Source organism: Lithobates pipiens, unplaced genomic scaffold, assembly GCF_037356315.1.
Source record: "Lithobates pipiens isolate NorthernLeopardFrog02 unplaced genomic scaffold, aLitPip1_a1.2 Scaffold_8, whole genome shotgun sequence".
NCBI classification, from domain to species: domain Eukaryota; kingdom Metazoa; phylum Chordata; class Amphibia; order Anura; family Ranidae; genus Lithobates; species Lithobates pipiens.
This window is the reverse complement of record NW_027507903.1, coordinates 579,024,329-579,043,480: the sequence shown is the minus strand read 5'-3', so window position 1 is coordinate 579,043,480 and position 19,152 is coordinate 579,024,329. Positions and strand designations below refer to the sequence as shown.

Below are 19,152 nucleotides of genomic sequence, written 5' to 3'. Positions count from 1 at the left end.
AAAGGATTTACACGCCGAAGTTTGCATTGCAGTGTATAGGACGTCGTTTTCTAGTCCCGTCGTACGTGCCGTTCATGTCATCGTGCACGGTTTCAGCGGACTGTTCGTTCGTCGTGTGTGGGCAAGTCCGTCCATGCTAATTTTGAGCGGACTGTCCGCTGAAACTGTTTGACGGACAGAGTTGGGCGAACAGTCCCCGCGTGTGTACGCGGCCTAAGTGAAAATGTCAGAATTTGGCCCAAAGTGTCAATATGTTGTGTGGCCGCCTTTATTTTCTAGCACTGCCTTAACCCTCTTGGGCATGAAGTTCACCAGAGCTTCACAGGTTGCCACTGGAGTCCTCTTCTACTCCTCCATGATGTCATCACAGAACTGGTGGATGTTAGAGACCTTGCACTCCTCCACCTTCCATTTGAGGATGCCCCACAGATCCTCAATAGGGTTTAGGTCTGGAGACATGCTTGGCCAATCCATCACCTTTACCCTCAGCTTCTTTAGCAAGGCAGTGGTGGTCTTAGAGGTGTGTTTGGGGTCATTATCATGTTGGAATACTACCCTGCAGTCCAGTCTCTGAAGGGAGGAGATCATGCTCTGCTTCAGTATATCACAGTACATGTAGGTATTCATGGTTCCCTCAATGAACTGTGGCTCTCTAGTTCCGGCAGCACTCCTGCAACCCCAGACCATGGTACACCTACCACAGACACACTTCTCTTTATACTCCTCACTTGGTTGCCACTACTCATGCTTAACACCATCTGAACCAAATAATTTATCTTTGTCTCAGACCACAGGACATTGCTCCAGTAATCCATGTCCTTAGTCTGCTTGTTTTCAGCAAACTGTTTGCAGGCTTTCTTGTGCATCATCTTTAGAAGAGGCTTCCTTCTGGGATGACAGCCATGCTGACCAATTTGATGCAATGTGGGGCATATGGTCTGAGCACTGACAAGCTGACCCCCCCACTCCTTCAACCTCTGCAGCAATGTTGGCAGCCCTCATATGTCTATTTCACAAAGACAACCTCTGGATATGATGCTGAGCATGAGCACTTAACTTCTCCGGTCGACCATGGCGAGGCCTGTTCTGAGTGGAACCTGTCCTGTTAAACCACTGTATGGTCTTGGCCAACATGCTGCAGCTAAGTTTCAGGGTATTGGCAATTTTCTTATAGCAGAGGCCATCTTTATGTAGAGCAACAATTCTTTTTTCAGAACCTCAGAGAGTTCTTTGCCATGAGGTGCCATGTTGAACTTCCAGTGACCAGTATGAGAGAATTGGAGTGATAACACCAAATTTAACAGACGTGCTCCCCATTCACACCCGAGACCTTGTAACACTAACGAGTCAGGAAAAATTGCCCAATTTGGACATTTTCACTTAGGAGTGTACTCCCTTTTGTTGCCAGCGGTTTAAACATTAATGGCTGTGTGTTGAGTTATTTTGAGGGGACGGCAAATTTACACTGTTATAAGCTGTACACTCACTACTTTACATTGTAGCAAAGTGTCATTTCTTCAGTGTTACATAGTTACATAGTTAGTAAGGTTGAATAAAGACATCAGTCCATCCAGTTCAACCTGAGTGAGTGTCTACAATTGTCCCTATCCCTTTACATTGCACACTCACATTGGTCCCTACCCTCAAGGAGCCACAATCCAAGATCCCCAGTTGTATACTAGGGCCAATTTTTTAGACAGAAGCCAATTAACCTACCTGCATGTCTTTGGAGTGTGGGAGGAAACCGGAGTACCCGGAGGAAACCCACGCAGGCACAGGGAGAACATGCAAACTCCAGGCAGGTAGTGTCATGGTTGGGATTTGAACCAGTGACCTTTTTTACTGCTAGGCGAGAGTGCTAATCCACTACACCACTGTGCCGCCTTTTCACATGAAAAGATATAATAAAATATTTACAAAAATGTGAGGGGTGTATTCGCTTTTTTGAGATGCTGTATATACATATATTGTATATGTGTGTTCTACCTTTTGATAATACTTTAAATGGGTTTTGCAAAAAGATTGTACAATCAGATTATATAGTGCATGGTCAGATTCAGTTTCTTCTAAACCTCAATTCACATCTGTGTGGCTACATTTAGACAGCCCATTCATGTCAATGGACTGCCTTACCTGCAAGAAATGCAGAGTAAGAAGTCCCTGAACCTTTCGTGAAACTGCATTGCACCATACTGAATGGTTCTATGGCAACAAGTGGTTTGCCGTCCATGAAAATGCCATACAGTTGCTAATGTATAGGCGGGGGCATTAAAGCGGAGGTCCGGCCATTTGTAGTTGCTGACTTAAAAACAAAACAAAAAAAAACACTATAGCTGCTGACTTTTAATAAGGGCACTTGCCTGTCCAGCGAGGCCACAAAGTTGTCCCCCCGAGGCTGATCCATTTCGGATCGGGTGCTGGCGCTGCCATCCTAACTAAAGGGAAACAAGCAGTGGAGCCTTGCGGCTTCACTCCCATTTCCTACTGCGCATGCGCAAGTCGTGCAACGCTTTGTGAATGACCCTGTTGTTTTCTAGGACACACGCATGTCCCAGAAGACAACGGGGCAGCTCGCCGAAGAGGAGGAAGTGAAGGAAAAGTGCCGCTGATTAGGAAGACTGCGTAGCAACAGGCATTTCTGGTAAGTAAATATTTTTTTCAATTTTTTTTTTATAATTTTTTTGTAGAATGTTAATGTCATTTTTAATCCTAGTGCGGACCTCCGCTTTAATAATTAATGGCACCCCCGTCTGTCTGCATTGCTTTGCTTTGCAGTGTGCCAGGAAAGCATGTAATTTAGCATGCATTTTCAACATGCAGAGGTGTGAACCTAGCATAACAGAATAAAATCAATGACGCAGTAAACCCAGATGTTCTGAAGCCCTCTGTCACATACACCATATTACCAAATGTATTGTGAAGCCTGCCTTTACATGCAGATGAACTTTAATGGCATCCTAGTCTTATTCCGTAGGGTTCAATATTGAGTTGGTCCACCCTTTTCAGCCATAACAGCTTCAACTCTTCTGGGAAAGATGTCCACAAGGTTTAGGAGTGTGTCTATGGGAATGTTTGACCGTTCTATTAGAAGCGCATATGTGAGGTCATGCACTGATGTTGGATGAGAAGGCCTGGCTTGCAGTCTCCACTCTAATTCATCCCAAGAGTGTTCTATCTGGTAGAGGTCAGGACTCTTGTGCAGGCCAGTCAAGTTCCTCCACCCCAAACTCGCTCATCCATATCTTTATGGACCTTGCTTTGTGCACTGGTGGGCAGTCATGTTGGAACAGGAAGGGGCCATCCCCAAACTGTTCCCACAAAGTTGGGAGCATGAAATTGTCCAAAATGTCTTGGTATGCTGACGCCTTAAATTTTCCCTTCACTGGAACTAAGGGGCCAAGCCCAACCCCTGAAAAGCAACCGCACACCATAATCTCCCTCCACCAAATGATTTGAACCAGTGCACAAAGCAAGGCCCATAAAGACATGGTTGAGAGAGTTTGAGGTGGTGGAACTTGACTGGCCTGCACCTCAACCCGATAGAACACCTTTGGGATGAAATAGAGTGGAGACTGGGAGAGAGACCTTCTCATCCACATCAGTGTCTGACCTCACATATGTGCTTCTAATAGAAACATCCCCATAGACACACTCTTAAACCTTTGAAGAATGGTAAAACATGACTGCTGAGGCGCAATGGGCCCGGTACAAATGAAATGTAACATAATGTATAGAAACCTTCACCCCATTAAACCAACACACTTACAACCATTAGGTTGGAAAGAGCAAGGCCACAGCTTTATTAAAATCCAACACATAACATGTTAACACTTTAAACCAGCGCCAATCACAGTTGTACTGTGAGCACACAATTCCAAAGGAGGGGGGGGGGGGCTGTCCTTTAACATAAGTGCTGGACAGACTGCCTACTTCCGATTCCATAAAGGGTGTAGCCCAGTACAACCACTTTTATGCTGGCAAGGTCAAGAAACTGCAGCAAGCTGTGACATACCATAGAAAAAAGGGGCAGGACAGTGGGCAGCTCTTCCAGCCACGTTCCTCTAAAGACCCAGAATTCCCTGGGAACAAAACTTATCTGAGCTCGGGCCAAGCCCATCCCCCACAACAACCAATCCATGGTGACCACTCAGCCACCTTGTCCTGCACCTGGCCATGCCCCCATAAGCATGGGCGTCCGCAGCAGGGGGCAAGGGGGGTCAAGTGCCCCCCCCCCCCCTGGAATCCCCAAGGTGTCTGCCGTAGCAGTGCTGCATTTTTTTTCACTTTTTTTTTTCCTTTTTTTTGTCCGCTGGCGGCTGCATCCTCCGCCCTCTCCGACTCCTGTGGATCAGAGCACTGGCTGGCTCTTTTTACTGCGGCCGCTCTGTAACATTGCTCCGCCCCCTCAGACCGACTTGTGTGATAGTAAAGAGAATCAACATTCCGCCTATCACATGAGCCGATCTGGGGGGGGCGGGGCCATGTTACAGAGCAGCCGCAGTACACAGAGCCATCCAGCACTATGATCAAGAGAAGGAGATGCTGCAGGTACAGCACACCCTATGTGCCACAGTGCCTGGATAGGAGGATCGGGGGGTATCCAACTTATTTTACTTTCCCCAGTTCACCTTGTGCTCCCTGCCCCCCCCAGTGATCTCCTCCCCACCACACTCTCCTGCCCCCCCAGTGCTCTCCTCCACCACCACACTCTCCTGCCCCCCCCCGTGCTCTCCTCCACCACCACACTCTCCTGACCCCCCTCCCCAGTGCTCTCCTCCACCACCACACTCTCTTGCCCCCCCAGTGCTCTCCTCCACCACCACTCTCTCCTGCCCCCCCCCGTGCTCTCCTCCACCACCACACTCTCCTGCCTCCCCCCTCTCTCCCCCACCACACTCTCCTGCCCCCCTCACAGTTTTCTCCTCCCCTGTTCTTGCTGCCCCCCCAACTCTCCAGCTCTCCCCATCCTTCTCTAGCCACCATCCCAGTGCTCACCCCCCTGTTCCCCCCGCCCAGTGCTCTCCACTTCCCCCAGTGCTCCCCCCGTCCCCCCCACAGCACTCTCCGCCCCCCCCCAGTCCTCTCCCCTCTGTGCTCTCCCCCCTGTTCTCCCCCGTGCTCTCCCCCTGTTCTTTCCCCCCCAGTGCTCTCCACGCCCTCCAGTGCTCTCCCCCTGTTCTTTCTCCCCCTCTTCTTTCCACTCCCCCCAGTGCTTCCCCCCCAGTGCTCTTCAGCTCTCCCCATCACTCTCCAGCCCCCACCCCAGTGCTCTCCAGCCCCCCCCCCCATTCTCCCCACCCCTGTTCTTTCTGCCCCCCTGGTGCTCTCCAGCCCCCCCAGTGCTCTCCACCCCTGTTATTTTTGGCTCCCCTCAGCACTCTCCACTCCCCACCCCTGTACTCTCCACTCCCCCTGCATTCTGCCCCAACCCATGTGCTCTCCAACCCTACCAGTGCTCTCCAGTCCCCAGTGCTTTCCACCCCTGTTCTTTCTTGCCCCCACTGGTGCTCTCCACTCCCCCCTGCTCTTTGTACCCCCCATTACTCTCCACCCCTTTTTTTCTGCTCCCCCAGTGCTCTTCACCGCACCACACTCTCCTGCCCCCCCCCCCCGTGCTCTCCTCCACCACCACACTCTCCTGCCCCCCCTGCTCTCCAGCTCTCCCCATCCTTCTCTAGCCACCATCCCAGTGCTCTCCCCCGTTCCCCCCGTAGTGCTCCCCCCCGTTCCCCCCCAGTGCTCTCCACTCCCCACAGTGCTCTCCACTCCCCCCAGTCCTCTCCCCTCTGTGCTCTCCCATCGTTCTCCTCCCCAGTGCTCTCCCCCCCAGTGCTCTCCACTCCCTCCAGTGCTCTCCCCCCTGTTCTCCCCCCTCCAGTGCTCACCCCTGCCTGTTCTTTCTCCCCCCGTGCTCTCCACTCCCCCCCCACTGCTCTCCCCCCTGTTCTTTCCCCCCCCCAGTGCTCTTCAGCTCTCCCCATCAATCTCCAGCCCCCTTTCTGCCCCCCTGGTGCTCTCCAGCCCCCCCAGTGCTCTCTACTCTCCGTGCTCTCCACCCCTGCATTTTGCCCCCACCCATGTGCTCTCCAACCCTACCAGTGCTCTCCACCCCCCCCCCCCCCCATAGTGCTCTCCAGTCCCCAGTGCTTTTCACCCCTGTTCTTTCTGGCCCCCACTGGTGCTCTCTACTCCCCCCTGCTCTTTGTACCCCCCCAGTACTCTCCAGCCCCCGTGCTCTCCACCCCTGTTTTTCTGCCCTCCCAGTGCTCTTCACCGCCCCACACTCTTAGCCCCCCCAGTGCTCTCAGCCTACCGTGCTCTCTACCCCTGTTCTTATTGGCCCCCCAGCGCTCTCTGCTCCCCACCCCTGTGATCTCCACACCCCCTCGCTCTTTGCCCCCACCCATGTGTTCTCCAACCCCGCCAGTACTCTCTACTCTCTAGTACACTCCCCCTTCTCTCCAAATCCCACCCAGTGCTCTCCACTTCCCCAGGACCATAGGACAGGCTGACTGGGGCCGGAAAATAAGGATCGCTGAAGGTGCAGGTGGCCAGGGACCACTCCATCTCACAGCAGACAGATCCTCTGGAAGGAGCACTGTCCCCATCCAAAACGAGAATAGACCCTGCCTGCTGCTGCCCATCATGGATATCCTGCTGGCATGCAAGGTACTGTACCAAGCATCAACAACACACCTTCCCACAGACAGGGACTGCAGACTGGGACATGGGGCACAGGAGGGGCTGCAATGATGGGCACAGTAAAGCTGCATTTGATGGACACAGTGAGGCTGCATTTGGTGGGCACAGTGAGGCTGCATTTGGTGGGCACAGTGAGGCTGCATTTGGTGGGCACTGGTGAGGCTGCATTGAACTCTTGCATCAAGTCTGCAGTCTCTGTCCATCTCCTGTAGCATGTCTGCAGTCTCTGAGGGAGTCTGGAGAGTGGCAGCGCCGCTGGGATGGGGGTCATGGGAAAAGTCAGACTTGTGTGGACTGTGGACAGGAGACTATAGGATAAAACCAGACCCACCAAACTGGAGCCGACTGACTGAGCCCTGCACAGTGCACCTGAGAGGAGGTCAGTGAAAGCACCGCCAGGCCAGTCGGGGGGGGGGATCACTGATGTAAGGGGGGAGTGAATACGATAATGTAAGGGGCACTGATATAAAGGGTTTCCTCCTTATATTAGTAACCCACCCCCCTTACCTTCGAGTATTCTTTCTGCAGAAGGTGGTCCCCCTCCACGTTCTGAGTTCCTGGGGTCCCCCTTGATGATTGATCACTTACCACTATTAACTGGTAAAATGTATGGTTTTCCCTTTCATGAACAATAAAATAATGACGTTATGCTGTTGGGCTGGTTTAATAATGCTGTGAGGCTGGTATGACATTTTTTCCAGGGCTGGTTTTTGAAAGCATAGGCGTCCGCAAGGTTACTCAGGTGGCTGCGTACCATGCCCATATAGCCTAGAGAATGTACATCTTTTTACATTGCAATACATCTGTTGTTGCCTTATTTTTATCTTGATGAAAACAGCCTATACAGTGACAGTATGAGATCAAAATATGGCCACAACAGATGTATTGCAATGTAAAAAGATGTACATTCTCTAGGCTATATGGGCATGGAACACAGCCGCCAGAGTAACTTCCAATACAAAGTGAAGATGAATTATCTGTTATATAACACATATGTATTACCAGTGGAAAGATTTTCATGAGATTATCAAAAAGGGGCGGAGCATGAGTGGCCTTAAAATGATGCCCCCCCTTGGAAAAAGTTCTGCGGACGCCCATGACCATAAGTCAAGGCTCTCTTTCCCCGGGGGGGGGGGGGGGGGTCAAGAGGCCCTTATTCCCAGACACACTCCTAGATCTTGTGGACATTCTTCCCAGAAGAGTTGAAGCTGTTATAGCTGCAGAGGGTGGGCCAACTCAATACGGACTAAGACTGGGATGCCATTAAAGTTCATGTGCGTGTAAAGGCAGGCATCACAATACTTTTGATAATATGATGAGGCCACGCGAGATCGCAGTGCATTGCTGTATGATTGGCCAAAGCATGTACCAGCATGCTTTGGCCAATCACAGTGCGTTCTGCTGAGAGAGCCATAATGGGCCAAAGGCAGGGTGCTTTTGGCCAATCATGACTCAGGGGGCTAAGTCCACGCCTCACACTATATAAGGCTGCTGCTTACATGGCGGCCATATAGTGTAATGAATAAAGAGAGATTAGGCAGCTTAGTGGCATGCAGGCAGTGTATTTGAGATTATATATACAGCCTAGCATATACTCTGCATTTAGTGTATATTAGATATTCAGTGTAGAGTCTATATAAGATGGCATTGAAGTGGTTAAGGGGAACCCTGTGCCAAAATTATAAAAAAAAAAATATGGCGTGGGGGTCCCCCCTTCCAAAATCCATACTAGGCCCTTATCCAAGCACGCAACCTGGCAGGCCACAGGAAAAGGGAATGAGACTGCACCACCCCCCCTGAACCGTACCAGGCCACATGCCCTCAACATGGCGGAGGGTGTTTTGGGGTCCCCATCCCAAAACACCTTCTCCTCATGTTGATGGGGGGGCAAGGGGCCTCTTCCTCACAACCCTTGCACGGTGGTTGTGGGGGTCTGCGGGCGAGTGGCTTATCGGAATGTGGAAGCCCCCTTTAACAAGGAGAGACCCAAATCCTGCCCTCAATGTGAATGAGTATCGGGTACATTGTATGCCTACTTTTTCACCAGAAAAGGAAAAATGACAGTTTGGGACAAGTCCCAAAAAATGTCCCGAGATGTCCATTCATCTTCGATCACAAAGACAGACTGAGGAGGAAAAAATGGGAACTGCAGGCTTTTTGCATTGATAGCTGATGGCGAGGCCACCCAGTGATGTAAACGGGTGACCCCGCCCCCTCTGACATTACATGACGTCAGAAGGGGCGGGGTCACCTGCTTACATCGACAGGTGGTCCCGTTCTCAGCTATATAAGAGCTGTCAAAAAGGCTGCAGTCGGCGGGAGCCTCTCGTTGAGGCAGATTTTATTTTATTTTTTTCTCGGGTCATAGGACGCTGTGATAGAAGATAAATGGACATTGCAGGACTTTATTTTATTTATTTTTTTATATAGTCCCACGATGTCCATTTATCTTCTATCACAGCGTCCTATGACCCTCAAAAAAATTAAATAAAATCCCCCTCGATAGGAGCCTCCCGCCGACTGCAGATGGAGATTTCCCTCTCTTTTTCCCCCCTTCCGTCTGTCGGTGATGTAATCAAAGATGAATGGACAGCTCTTATATAGCTGAGGATGGGGTCACCCATTTACATCACCGGGTGGCCTCTCCCTCCGCTATAGAACAGCTTTTAATGCAAAAAGCCTGCAGTCACAGGACGTCTTCCATGGAGGTGGAGTTTTGCCCTTTTTTTTTTTCCTCGGTCTGTCGGCGCTGGAATCAACGATGAATGGACATCGGGACCTTTTTTTTAATAAAAGGGGGACTTGTCCCAAACTGTCTCCTGTCATTTTTACTTTTTGGATGAATAAGTAGGGGTACAATGTACCTGATGGGGGGCGGGATCTGGGGGTCCCCTTGTTGAAGGAGGCTTCTAGATTCCGTTAAGCTCCCCACCCACAGACTCCCACAACCACTGGCCAAAGGTTGTGGGGAAGAGGCCCTTGTCCCCATCGACATGGGGATAAGGTGTTTTGGAGGAAACCCTAAACACCCTCCCCATGTTGCCAGGTTGCATACTCGGATAAGGGTCTGGTATGGATTTTGGATGGGACCCCCCACGTAACTTTATTTAATATATTTTTTAAATTTTAATCTTAATATTCATACCAGACCCTAATGGCCTGGGGGAGGGGGGGGCATGATGTTTTTTTTTTTATGATTTTTTTCTATATTGCCAGGATCAGACAATACATTACAACTGCAAGCAATTTTAAATGACATTTTTTTCCTTTAGTAATTTTGCTGCGGTACAGTTATAAACACGGGAAAGATGCGCTTCTTTACAGGCAGACTAAGGACAACTCGACACAATATTTAAAGGAATATTTCATTTTTATTGTTTCACTTTAAGCATTATTAAAATCACTGCTCTTGAAAATGCATTGATACATGTCCCCAGGGACAGGACCTGGGTCCCCAAACACTTTTTATGGCAATAATATCCATATAAACCTTTTAAAATGAGAACATTTGATTTTTTTTGTGTTTGCGTCCCATAGACTTTAACGATGTTTGCACAAATTTTTTGCTTGTTCGCAAGTTCTGGTGTAAACTGAACCGGGGGGTGTTCGGCTCATCCCTAGTGACCATTGGGATATACACTTACCGTTTTTTTTTTTTGTTTGTTTTTTTTAGGCACACCTTGCTAGTACCAGGTTGGACCCTTTTGCCTTCAGAACTGCCTTCATTCTTCGTGGCATAGATTCAACAAGGTATTGGAAAAAGTCCTCAGATTTTGGTCCATATTGACATAATAGTTCCACACAGTTGCTACAGATTTGTTGGCTTCACATCCATGATGCAAATCTCCTGTTCTACCACATCCCAAAGGTGCTCTATTGGATTGCGATCTGGTGACTGTGGAGGCCATTGGAATACAGTGACCTCATTGTCATATTCAAGAAACCAGTGTCGAGATGATCTGAGCTTTGTGACATGGTGCATTATACTGCTCAAAGTGGCCATCAGATGATGGGTACACTATAGTTATAAAGGGATGGACATGGTCAGCAACAATACTCAGGTAGGCCATGGCATTTAACCAATGCTCAGTTGGTACTAAGGGGCCCAAAGTGTGCCAAGAAAATATCCCCCACACCATTACTACACCACCAGCCTGAACCATTGATACAAGGCAGGATGGATCCATGCCTTCATGTTTATGCCAAATTCTGAACCCAGTACCTGAATATCATAGCTGAAATCGAGAGTCATCAGATCAGACAACATTTTTCCAATCTTCTATTGCCCAATTTGGACAGCCTGTGCAAATTGTAGCCTCAGTTTTCTGTTAGCTGGCAGGAGTGGCATCCGGTGTGGTCTTCTGCTTCTGTAGCCCATCTGCTTCAAGGTTCAATGTGTTGTGTGTTCAGAGATGGTATTCTGCATACCTTGGTTGTAACGAGTGGTTATTTGAGTTACTGTTACCTTTCTATCATCTTGAACCAATCTGCCCATTCTCCTTTGACCTCTGATATCAACAAGGCATTTTTGTCCCCACAACTGCCACTCACTGGATATTTTCTCTTTTTGGGACCATTCTTTGTAAACCCTGGTTGTGTGTGAAAATCCTAGTAGATCAGCAGTTTTTAAAATATTAAGACCATGCCATGTTCAAAGTCACTTAAATCCCCTTTCTTCCCCTTCCCCTTTCTGATACTCGGTTTGAACTTCACCACATCTAGATGCCTAAATGCATTGAGTTGCTGCCAAGTGATTGGCTGATTAGCAATTTGTGTAACCAAACAATTGAACAGGTGTACCTAATATTAAAGTGGCTGTAGAGTGTATAATTTCTAAATGAAATAATTATAAGACTATATGATTCAGAAACACTAAAATGTAGGACAACATTCAGTAGATAGAACATACCTACCCACTTCATCTAAGGCTGGGTTCACACTGCTGCGGTGACGATGCGATGCGAGTTCAGCCATACAGATAGTATGGCTGAATTCGCATCGCATCCGGCCCAAACTCGCACAGGACCCTTTTTTTTGGTCCGCAGCAGAATCGGATCGCATGGGTGTTCACACTGTGCGATCCGATTCCTGTCCTAGTTTGCAGATCGCACTGCGATATGCGAACTGATCTGGGGGTGTCATTAACGTTTCACTGACACTCCCAGCAGTTCGCATAGGGCAGTGTGAACTGCTGCCGAGAGGCATGTGATGCGGGAACCCGCCGCGGATTCGCAGCGTTCCCGCATCGCAGCAGTGTGAACCCAGCCTTAAGAAGATGCTGTCCTCATGAATCAAAACACATACTATATGAATACCATTACCATAGATGATGATGGAGAATTAATGGTCAAAACAGTACTGCTTTTATCTGAGTGTTTGATTTATACTTCTTATCTTGAACTGTTGATGCAGGGCTACCCCTGTTAGTGTCTGGTGTGACCGCTGTTTGATTTATTTTGTGTTTTAAAATAATTATTTATTTTTTATTTAATTCAGAGAAATGTTGGTGATACAAACACGCCTTTTAAACCTTTTTGTTTAATTTGTAATTTCTAAGGGATTGAGGAGGTACGTTGTATCTGGACGTAACTTTTTTTGTTTTTTTTTACACACCCTAATTTTACAAAATTGCATATTCTGCTTTAAAAAAATAGATATGCCTGTTCTCCCCTCAAAAATAGAGGTCTATTTCATCAATAAATAAGAAATTTGTATTTTTGCAGAGATTGAATATAATAACGATACCAAGTTGCATAAGAGAATCTCATCCTTATTAATAGGAGGCAATTCTTAGGCAGAGAGTAGGCTGATTTCAGCTATAAATAATACATAGAACTGTTTTGTTTTGTTTTTTGTTTTTCTCAGACAGTGTAAAAAACATACAGATTTGCTGAACAGAAACGTGATCCTTTTAAATATTAAATTAGATGTTATTTTTCTGACACAAAATATTGACATTATACAGATATGCTGTAAATCGAATTTCATAGGAGGCAATTTAAAGTAGAACTATAGGCAAAACTTTTTTTTTTTGTTCATTTTGGATAGAGTAAGGCCGCGTACACACGGGCGGACTGTTCGCCCAACCTTGTCCGCTGAACAGTGTTTGGGCGGACAGTCCGCTCGTGTGTGGGCTTTCAGCGGACAGTTTCAGCGGACAGTTGGACGGACAAAGTCTTTCGGAAATTCCGAAAAACTGTCCGCTGAAACTGTGTTTGAGCGAACAGTCCGCCCGTGTGTGGGCCTGTCCGCTGTACTTTCGAAATGAGAGGACTGTTCCCGCTCGGAAAGTCTGCCCATTTCGAGCGCGTGTACAGGTAGGCGGGGCCCGCGAAGGAGACGTCGCGGGCTCCGCCGCCTGGAATGGGCTTAAAGGGGAACCCCAACGCCGAAAAAAATCGGCGTGGGGGTTCCCCCAAAGTCCACACCAGACCCTTGTCCGAGCACGCTACCCGGCCGGCCAGGAAAGGGGGGCGAGCGAGCGCGCCCCCCCTCCTGAGCCGTACCAGGCCGCGTGCCCTCAACATGGGGGGTGCCTTGGGGAAGGGGGGGCCGCGCGGCCCCCCCACCCCAAAGCACCTTGTCCCCATGTTGATGAGGACAAGGGCCTCTTCCCGACAACCCTGGCCGTTGGTTGTCGGGGTCTGCGGGCGGGGGGCTTATCGGAATCCGGGAGCCCCCTTTAAGAAGGGGGCCCCCGGATACCGGCCCCCCACCCTATGTGAATGAGTATGGGGTACAATGTACCCCTACCCATTCACCTGTGAACTAAAGTACAATAAAAAACACAACACAGAGAAAAAGTATTTTATTGCACAGCTCCGGGGGTCTTCCGTCTTCGGGGGTCTTCTCGCCGGACTCCTCCGCTATGTGTGTGTAGCTCTTTTGCTAGCGGAGGAGTCCGGCTTTCTTCCTCCCCGCCGCCGGCCTCTTCTCCCGACTTCGGGGGTCTTGTCCCCCTCTTCGGTTCTTCTGCCGGGCCACCGCGCCTGGTCCGGTGGCCCGGTCTTCTGTCGCCGTCTTCCGTTCTTCTGTCGCCGCCTTCGGTTCTTCTGCCGGGCCACCGCGCCTTCTTGTAGCTCTTTTACAGGCGGTGGCCCGGTCTTCTGTCGCCGCTGTCGTCGCCGCCGCCGCCGCCGCCTTCCGTTCTTGTTCTTCTTCTTGTTCTTCTTCTTCTTCTCCTGGAGATGTTGACTCGACGATCTCTCCGGCCGGAATGCCAGAGCCGCGCTGTGCGGTCACTTATATAGTGACAATGGGGCGGTGTCACATGGTATATGTCACATGGGTTGGTCACATGGTGACCCCGCCCCCTTACGATGTCATAGTCCCCATGTGACATCAACCCATGTGACCAACCCATGTGACATATACCATGTGACACCGCCCCATTGTCACTATATAAGTGACCGCGGAGCGTGTCCCTGGCATTCCGGCCGGAGAGATCGTCGAGTCAACATCTCCAGGAGAAGAAGAAGAAGAACAAGAAGAAGAACAAGAACGGAAGGCGGCGGCGGCGGCGGCGACGACAGCGGCGACAGAAGACCGGGCCACCGCCTGTAAAAGAGCTACAAGAAGGCGCGGTGGCCCGGCAGAAGAACCGAAGGCGGCGACAGAAGAACGGAAGACGGCGACAGAAGACCGGGCCACCGGACCAGGCGCGGTGGCCCGGCAGAAGAACCGAAGAGGGGGACAAGACCCCCGAAGTCGGGAGAAGAGGCCGGCGGCGGGGAGGAAGAAAGCCGGACTCCTCCGCTAGCAAAAGAGCTACACACACATAGCGGAGGAGTCCGGCGAGAAGACCCCCGAAGACGGAAGACCCCCGGAGCTGTGCAATAAAATACTTTTTCTCTGTGTTGTGTTTTTTATTGTACTTTAGTTCACAGGTGAATGGGTAGGGGTACATTGTACCCCATACTCATTCACATAGGGTGGGGGGCCGGTATCCGGGGGCCCCCTTCTTAAAGGGGGCTCCCGGATTCCGATAAGCCCCCCGCCCGCAGACCCCGACAACCAACGGCCAGGGTTGTCGGGAAGAGGCCCTTGTCCTCATCAACATGGGGACAAGGTGCTTTGGGGTGGGGGGGCCGCGCGGCCCCCCCTTCCCCAAGGCACCCCCCATGTTGAGGGCACGCGGCCTGGTACGGCTCAGGAGGGGGGGCGCGCTCGCTCGCCCCCCTTTCCTGGCCGGCCGGGTAGCGTGCTCGGACAAGGGTCTGGTGTGGACTTGGGGGGAACCCCCACGCCGATTTTTTTCGGCGTTGGTGTTCCCCTTTAAGCCCATTCCAGGCGGCAGAGCCCGCGACGTCTCCTTCGCGGGCCCCGCCTACCTGTACACGCGCTCGAAATGGGCGGATTTGCCTCCGCCTTACGTGGGCGAGTCCGTTCATTTCAAAAGTTGAGCGAACTGTTTGCCCAACCTTGTTCGTCAAACAGTCCGCTCGTGTGTGGGCAAGTCCGCTCATGCAAATTTTGAGCGGACTGTTTGATGAAACTGTTTGCCGAACAAGGTTGGGCGAACAGTCCGCCCGTGTGTACGCGGCCTAAGGGAGGGTTATAACCCCTGTCGGATTTTTTTTTTCACCATCTGTGTACCATTGCAAATATTTCCCTTCACTTCCTGCCCCATAGCAACACAGGAAGTTAGAGGAAATCCCTGCAAATTGAGGGGATCCCTTGGGGACCCCCAGGTCACCAGAGCTAATGTTCTCATTGGAAGATTTCACCTTTTTGGAAAGACCGCATTTAGTAAGGCATGGCAAGTTTTTTGTGTGTGTTTTTTTTTTTTTGGAAAATGAGGAAATAATAATAATTAAACTTTTTTTTTTTCATAGAGAGAGATATATCTATATCTCACACATCCTATATATATGGGACTGAGCCTACCAGCGAATCAGAAGGGAGAGCCTCTGGTCTTGTGCACATTGCTGGATCAAGTTCGGGCTTAGGTATGTATTAGGGGCAAATACACGTTTGAAAAATTGCTGCACAAATAGCGTGTAACATAAAGTTGCAATGACCACCATTTTATTCCCTAGGATGTCTGCTAAAAAAAAATATATATAATGTTTGTGGGTTCTGAGTAATTTTTCTAGCAAACAAAATTATGTTTTTTACATGTAGAAGTGTCATAATTGGCCTGGAGTGGCAAGTGGTTAATTACCATAAGTAAGTAATATAAAAATAATTCTATATTGTTTTTAAGGTAATTTACTATATTTTCAAAAACTGTACTCAAGCAGGTGGCTTAATGGACAAATGCCCCCTTCTATAACACTGCAGTGAGAGGACAGCCTCCACTGCAGCATTTTTATTGGACAGCTTGTTCCAATGGTGCTTTACCATTGGTTCAAGCCTCCAAGATGTCCATTCAGCTCAGTGCTTCTGACAAGAAGTGAGAGGCACTGTGAGCTCATCCTCTCTGTCTGCTGCCGCCGGAACTATAGGTGGCAAATTTTGACCAGTGGTGGGGTAGGACTTCAACTACTAAATTTGGGGTCTCTGTGACTCCAGGTTACCTACCTACGACCCTTGAAGCTCAATCTTCCCTTTTGTATTTTTTGCTTTTTTTTAAATGTTCATGGCACCTGCTTCCCCTGACTGCACGTCCCTGGTCTGGTAGAACCCCTTGCAAGAAGAGAAGCCACAGTGGGTAGCATGTATGGAGAGGCTACAGGGATGCCATGTATACTTGCTTGCACAGAAGCTGCAGTGGCACAAAGAATGCAGGAATGAGCACAGCTCGAAAAAACACTGGTGACAGCTAAAAAGGGATTCTACAGAGCACAAGGCAAGTAAATACCACTTGGCTTGATGAGGGCTGCTCCCCCTGAAGCCCCCCGCACAGCAAATATCACGGTTGCCAACCGCCATGAAATTCAGAACAGTTTGTAAAGTCCGTGATTTTTACATGTTTTAATGAATGTCTTATGGATATTTACATGCAAAATTTCAGTGAATATAGGCTAGGGTCACACTACTGTGGGTGGCTCCGGGTGTAGAAATCTTAGCTGTTACCGCACCTGTGACCACCTGCAGCTAAAATGCGCTGCTCTTTACAGATGCGCAGGGCTGCCAGCCGTTCTTAATGGCACCCCCATGCATCTAAAATAACAGTGCGTTGGCAGGTGGGGCAACCGATGGGAAATTTCATGATAGAAAAGCGGTTTAAAAATGGTGCAGGAACCTTTTTCCTGCATGAAACACAGGCACAGCAGCCTATTCAAATGAATGCCAGGCAAATGCAACCTAAGACAATTCCTCTTCTTCCAATGTGGCCCAGGAAGGTCAAAAAGGTTGGACACCCCTGCTCTACAGCCACCTCAATTACTCTTACCGAAAAAACCAAGACCTGGCTGAAAAGAACAGTCTCCTGCTTAGCTGTCAGATTATTTTAAAGCGAAGTTCCGCTTAAAAAAATTAAAAGTCAGCAGCTACAAATACTGCAGCTGCTGACTTTTAATAATCAGACACTTACCTGTACCGGGGTCCAGCGATGTGGGGGAACAAAGCCCTGCTCATCTCCCCTTCCTCTCTAGGGCTCCGGCATTATCACTGTGGGTGCCCGGCTGTGGCTTCACAGCTGGGCACCCACTGCGCATGCGCGAGGCACGCCATGACTGGCCGGGCAATCATCTGGGATCTGTGATGTGTCCCAAATGATTGCCGAGAGGGAGGGGGAGAGGTGATCTCCCTTCCGGTGCTGCAGTGGGCCGGGAGGAAGTGGGAGCTGGAACCGTCTAAAAAGAGGGTATCCGCTGCCTCCCCCCCCCCCAAAAAAAAATTACATACCAAATATGGCATGCCAGAGGGTCACCTTCCCTTAAAGCGGGTGTTCCATTTTTGGGTGGAACTCCGCTTTAACCACTTGAAGTCCAGACTGTTTATGTAAGTCAATTGGTTAAAGCAATAACATATTACTATAAGATTACTTTAAGCTCATCACATGTATAGTGCCTTGATAAAGGATTCGTACTCCTTGACATTTTCTACATTTTGTTACAACCAAAAACGTAAATGTATTCTATTGGGATTTTATGTGATAGACCAACACAAAATGGCACATAACTGAAGTGGAAGGAAAATGATAAATGGTTTTCAAATCTTGTTTTGCAAATATCTGAAACATGTGGGGTGCATTTGTATTAAGCCCCCTTTCCTCTGATACCCCTAACTAAAATCTAGTGGAACCAATTGCCTTCAGAAGTCAACTGGTTAGTAAATAGAGTCCACTTGTGTGTAATTAACTCTCAGTGTAAATACAGCTGTTCTGTGAATCCTTCAGAGGTTTGTTAGAGAACTTTAGTGAACAAACAGCATCTTGAAAGGCCAAGGAACACACCAGACAGGTCAGGGATAAGGTTGTGGAGAAGTTTAAAGCAGGGTTGAGTTTTAAAAAAATCCCAAGCTTTGAACATCTCATGAAGTACTGTTCAATCCATCATCCAAAAATGGAAAGAGTATGGCACAACTGAAAACCTACCAAGACATGGCCGTTCACCTAAACTGACAGGCCAGGCAGGGAGAGCATTATTCAGAGAAGCAGCCAAGAGGCCCATGGTAACTCTGGAGGAGCTGCAGAGATCCACAGCTCAGGGGGAGAATCTGTCCACAGGACAACTATTAGTCGTGCACTCCACAAATCTAGCCTTTATGGAAGAATGCCAAGAAGAAAGCCATTGTTGAAAGAAAGCCATAAGAAGTTCTGTTTGCAGTTTGCGAGAAACCATGTGGGGGACACAACAAACATGTGGAAGAAGGGGCTCTGGTCAGATGAGACCAAAATTTAACTTTTTGGCCTAAAAGCAAAACAATATGTGTGGTAGAAAACTAACACTGCACATCTCCCTGAACACACGCTACCCACCATGAAACATGGTGGTGGCAGCATCATGTTGTGGGGATGCTTTTCTTTGGCAGGGACGGGGAGGCTGGTCAGAGTTGATGGTAAGATGGATGGAGCCAAATAGAGGGCAATATTAGAAGAAAACCTGTTATGCCCTGTACACACGATCGGACTTTCCAACGGAAAATGTGCGATCGGATCGTATTGTTGGAAAATCCGATCATGTGTGGGCTCCATCAGACTTTTCTGTCGGAATTTCTGACACACAAAGTTTGAGAGCTGGATCTAAAATTTTCCGACAACAAAATCCAATCGTTTAAATTCTGATCGTGCGTAGACAATTCCGACGGACAAAGTGCCACGCATGCTCAGAATAAATTACGAGACGAAAGCTATTGGCTGCTAGCCCGTTTATAGTCCCATCGTACGTCACTGCGTTCAGAACGATCAGCTTTTCCGACAACTTTGTGAGACCGTGTGTATGCAAGACAAGTTTGGGCCAAAATCCATCTGAAAAAATCTGATGGATTTTGTCGTTGGAAAGTCCAACCGTGTGTACAGGGCATTAGTCTGCAAAAGACTTGTGACTGGGGCAGAGGTCCACT

General features: G+C 48.9%; 1 protein-coding gene across 3 annotated transcripts in view; it reads left to right on the top strand.

The window, feature by feature from the left end:
• The window catches only part of LOC143961091 (beta-1,3-galactosyltransferase 1-like), a 169,329-nt gene that overhangs the window by 77,800 nt on the left and 72,377 nt on the right, over nt 1-19,152 (top strand). For 2 of the 3 annotated variants that reach the window (XM_077470255.1, XM_077470256.1), the window contains exons 2-3: nt 10,376-10,452; nt 15,537-15,650. Coding sequence is in view for 1 of the 3 variants with exons in the window: in XM_077470254.1 (XP_077326380.1) it covers nt 15,537-15,650 (114 nt within the window). In the remaining 2 variants the exon portion in view is untranslated. The remainder of the gene's footprint in view (nt 1-10,375; nt 10,453-15,536; nt 15,651-19,152) is intronic. The other variant, XM_077470254.1, reaches the window with a different exon arrangement.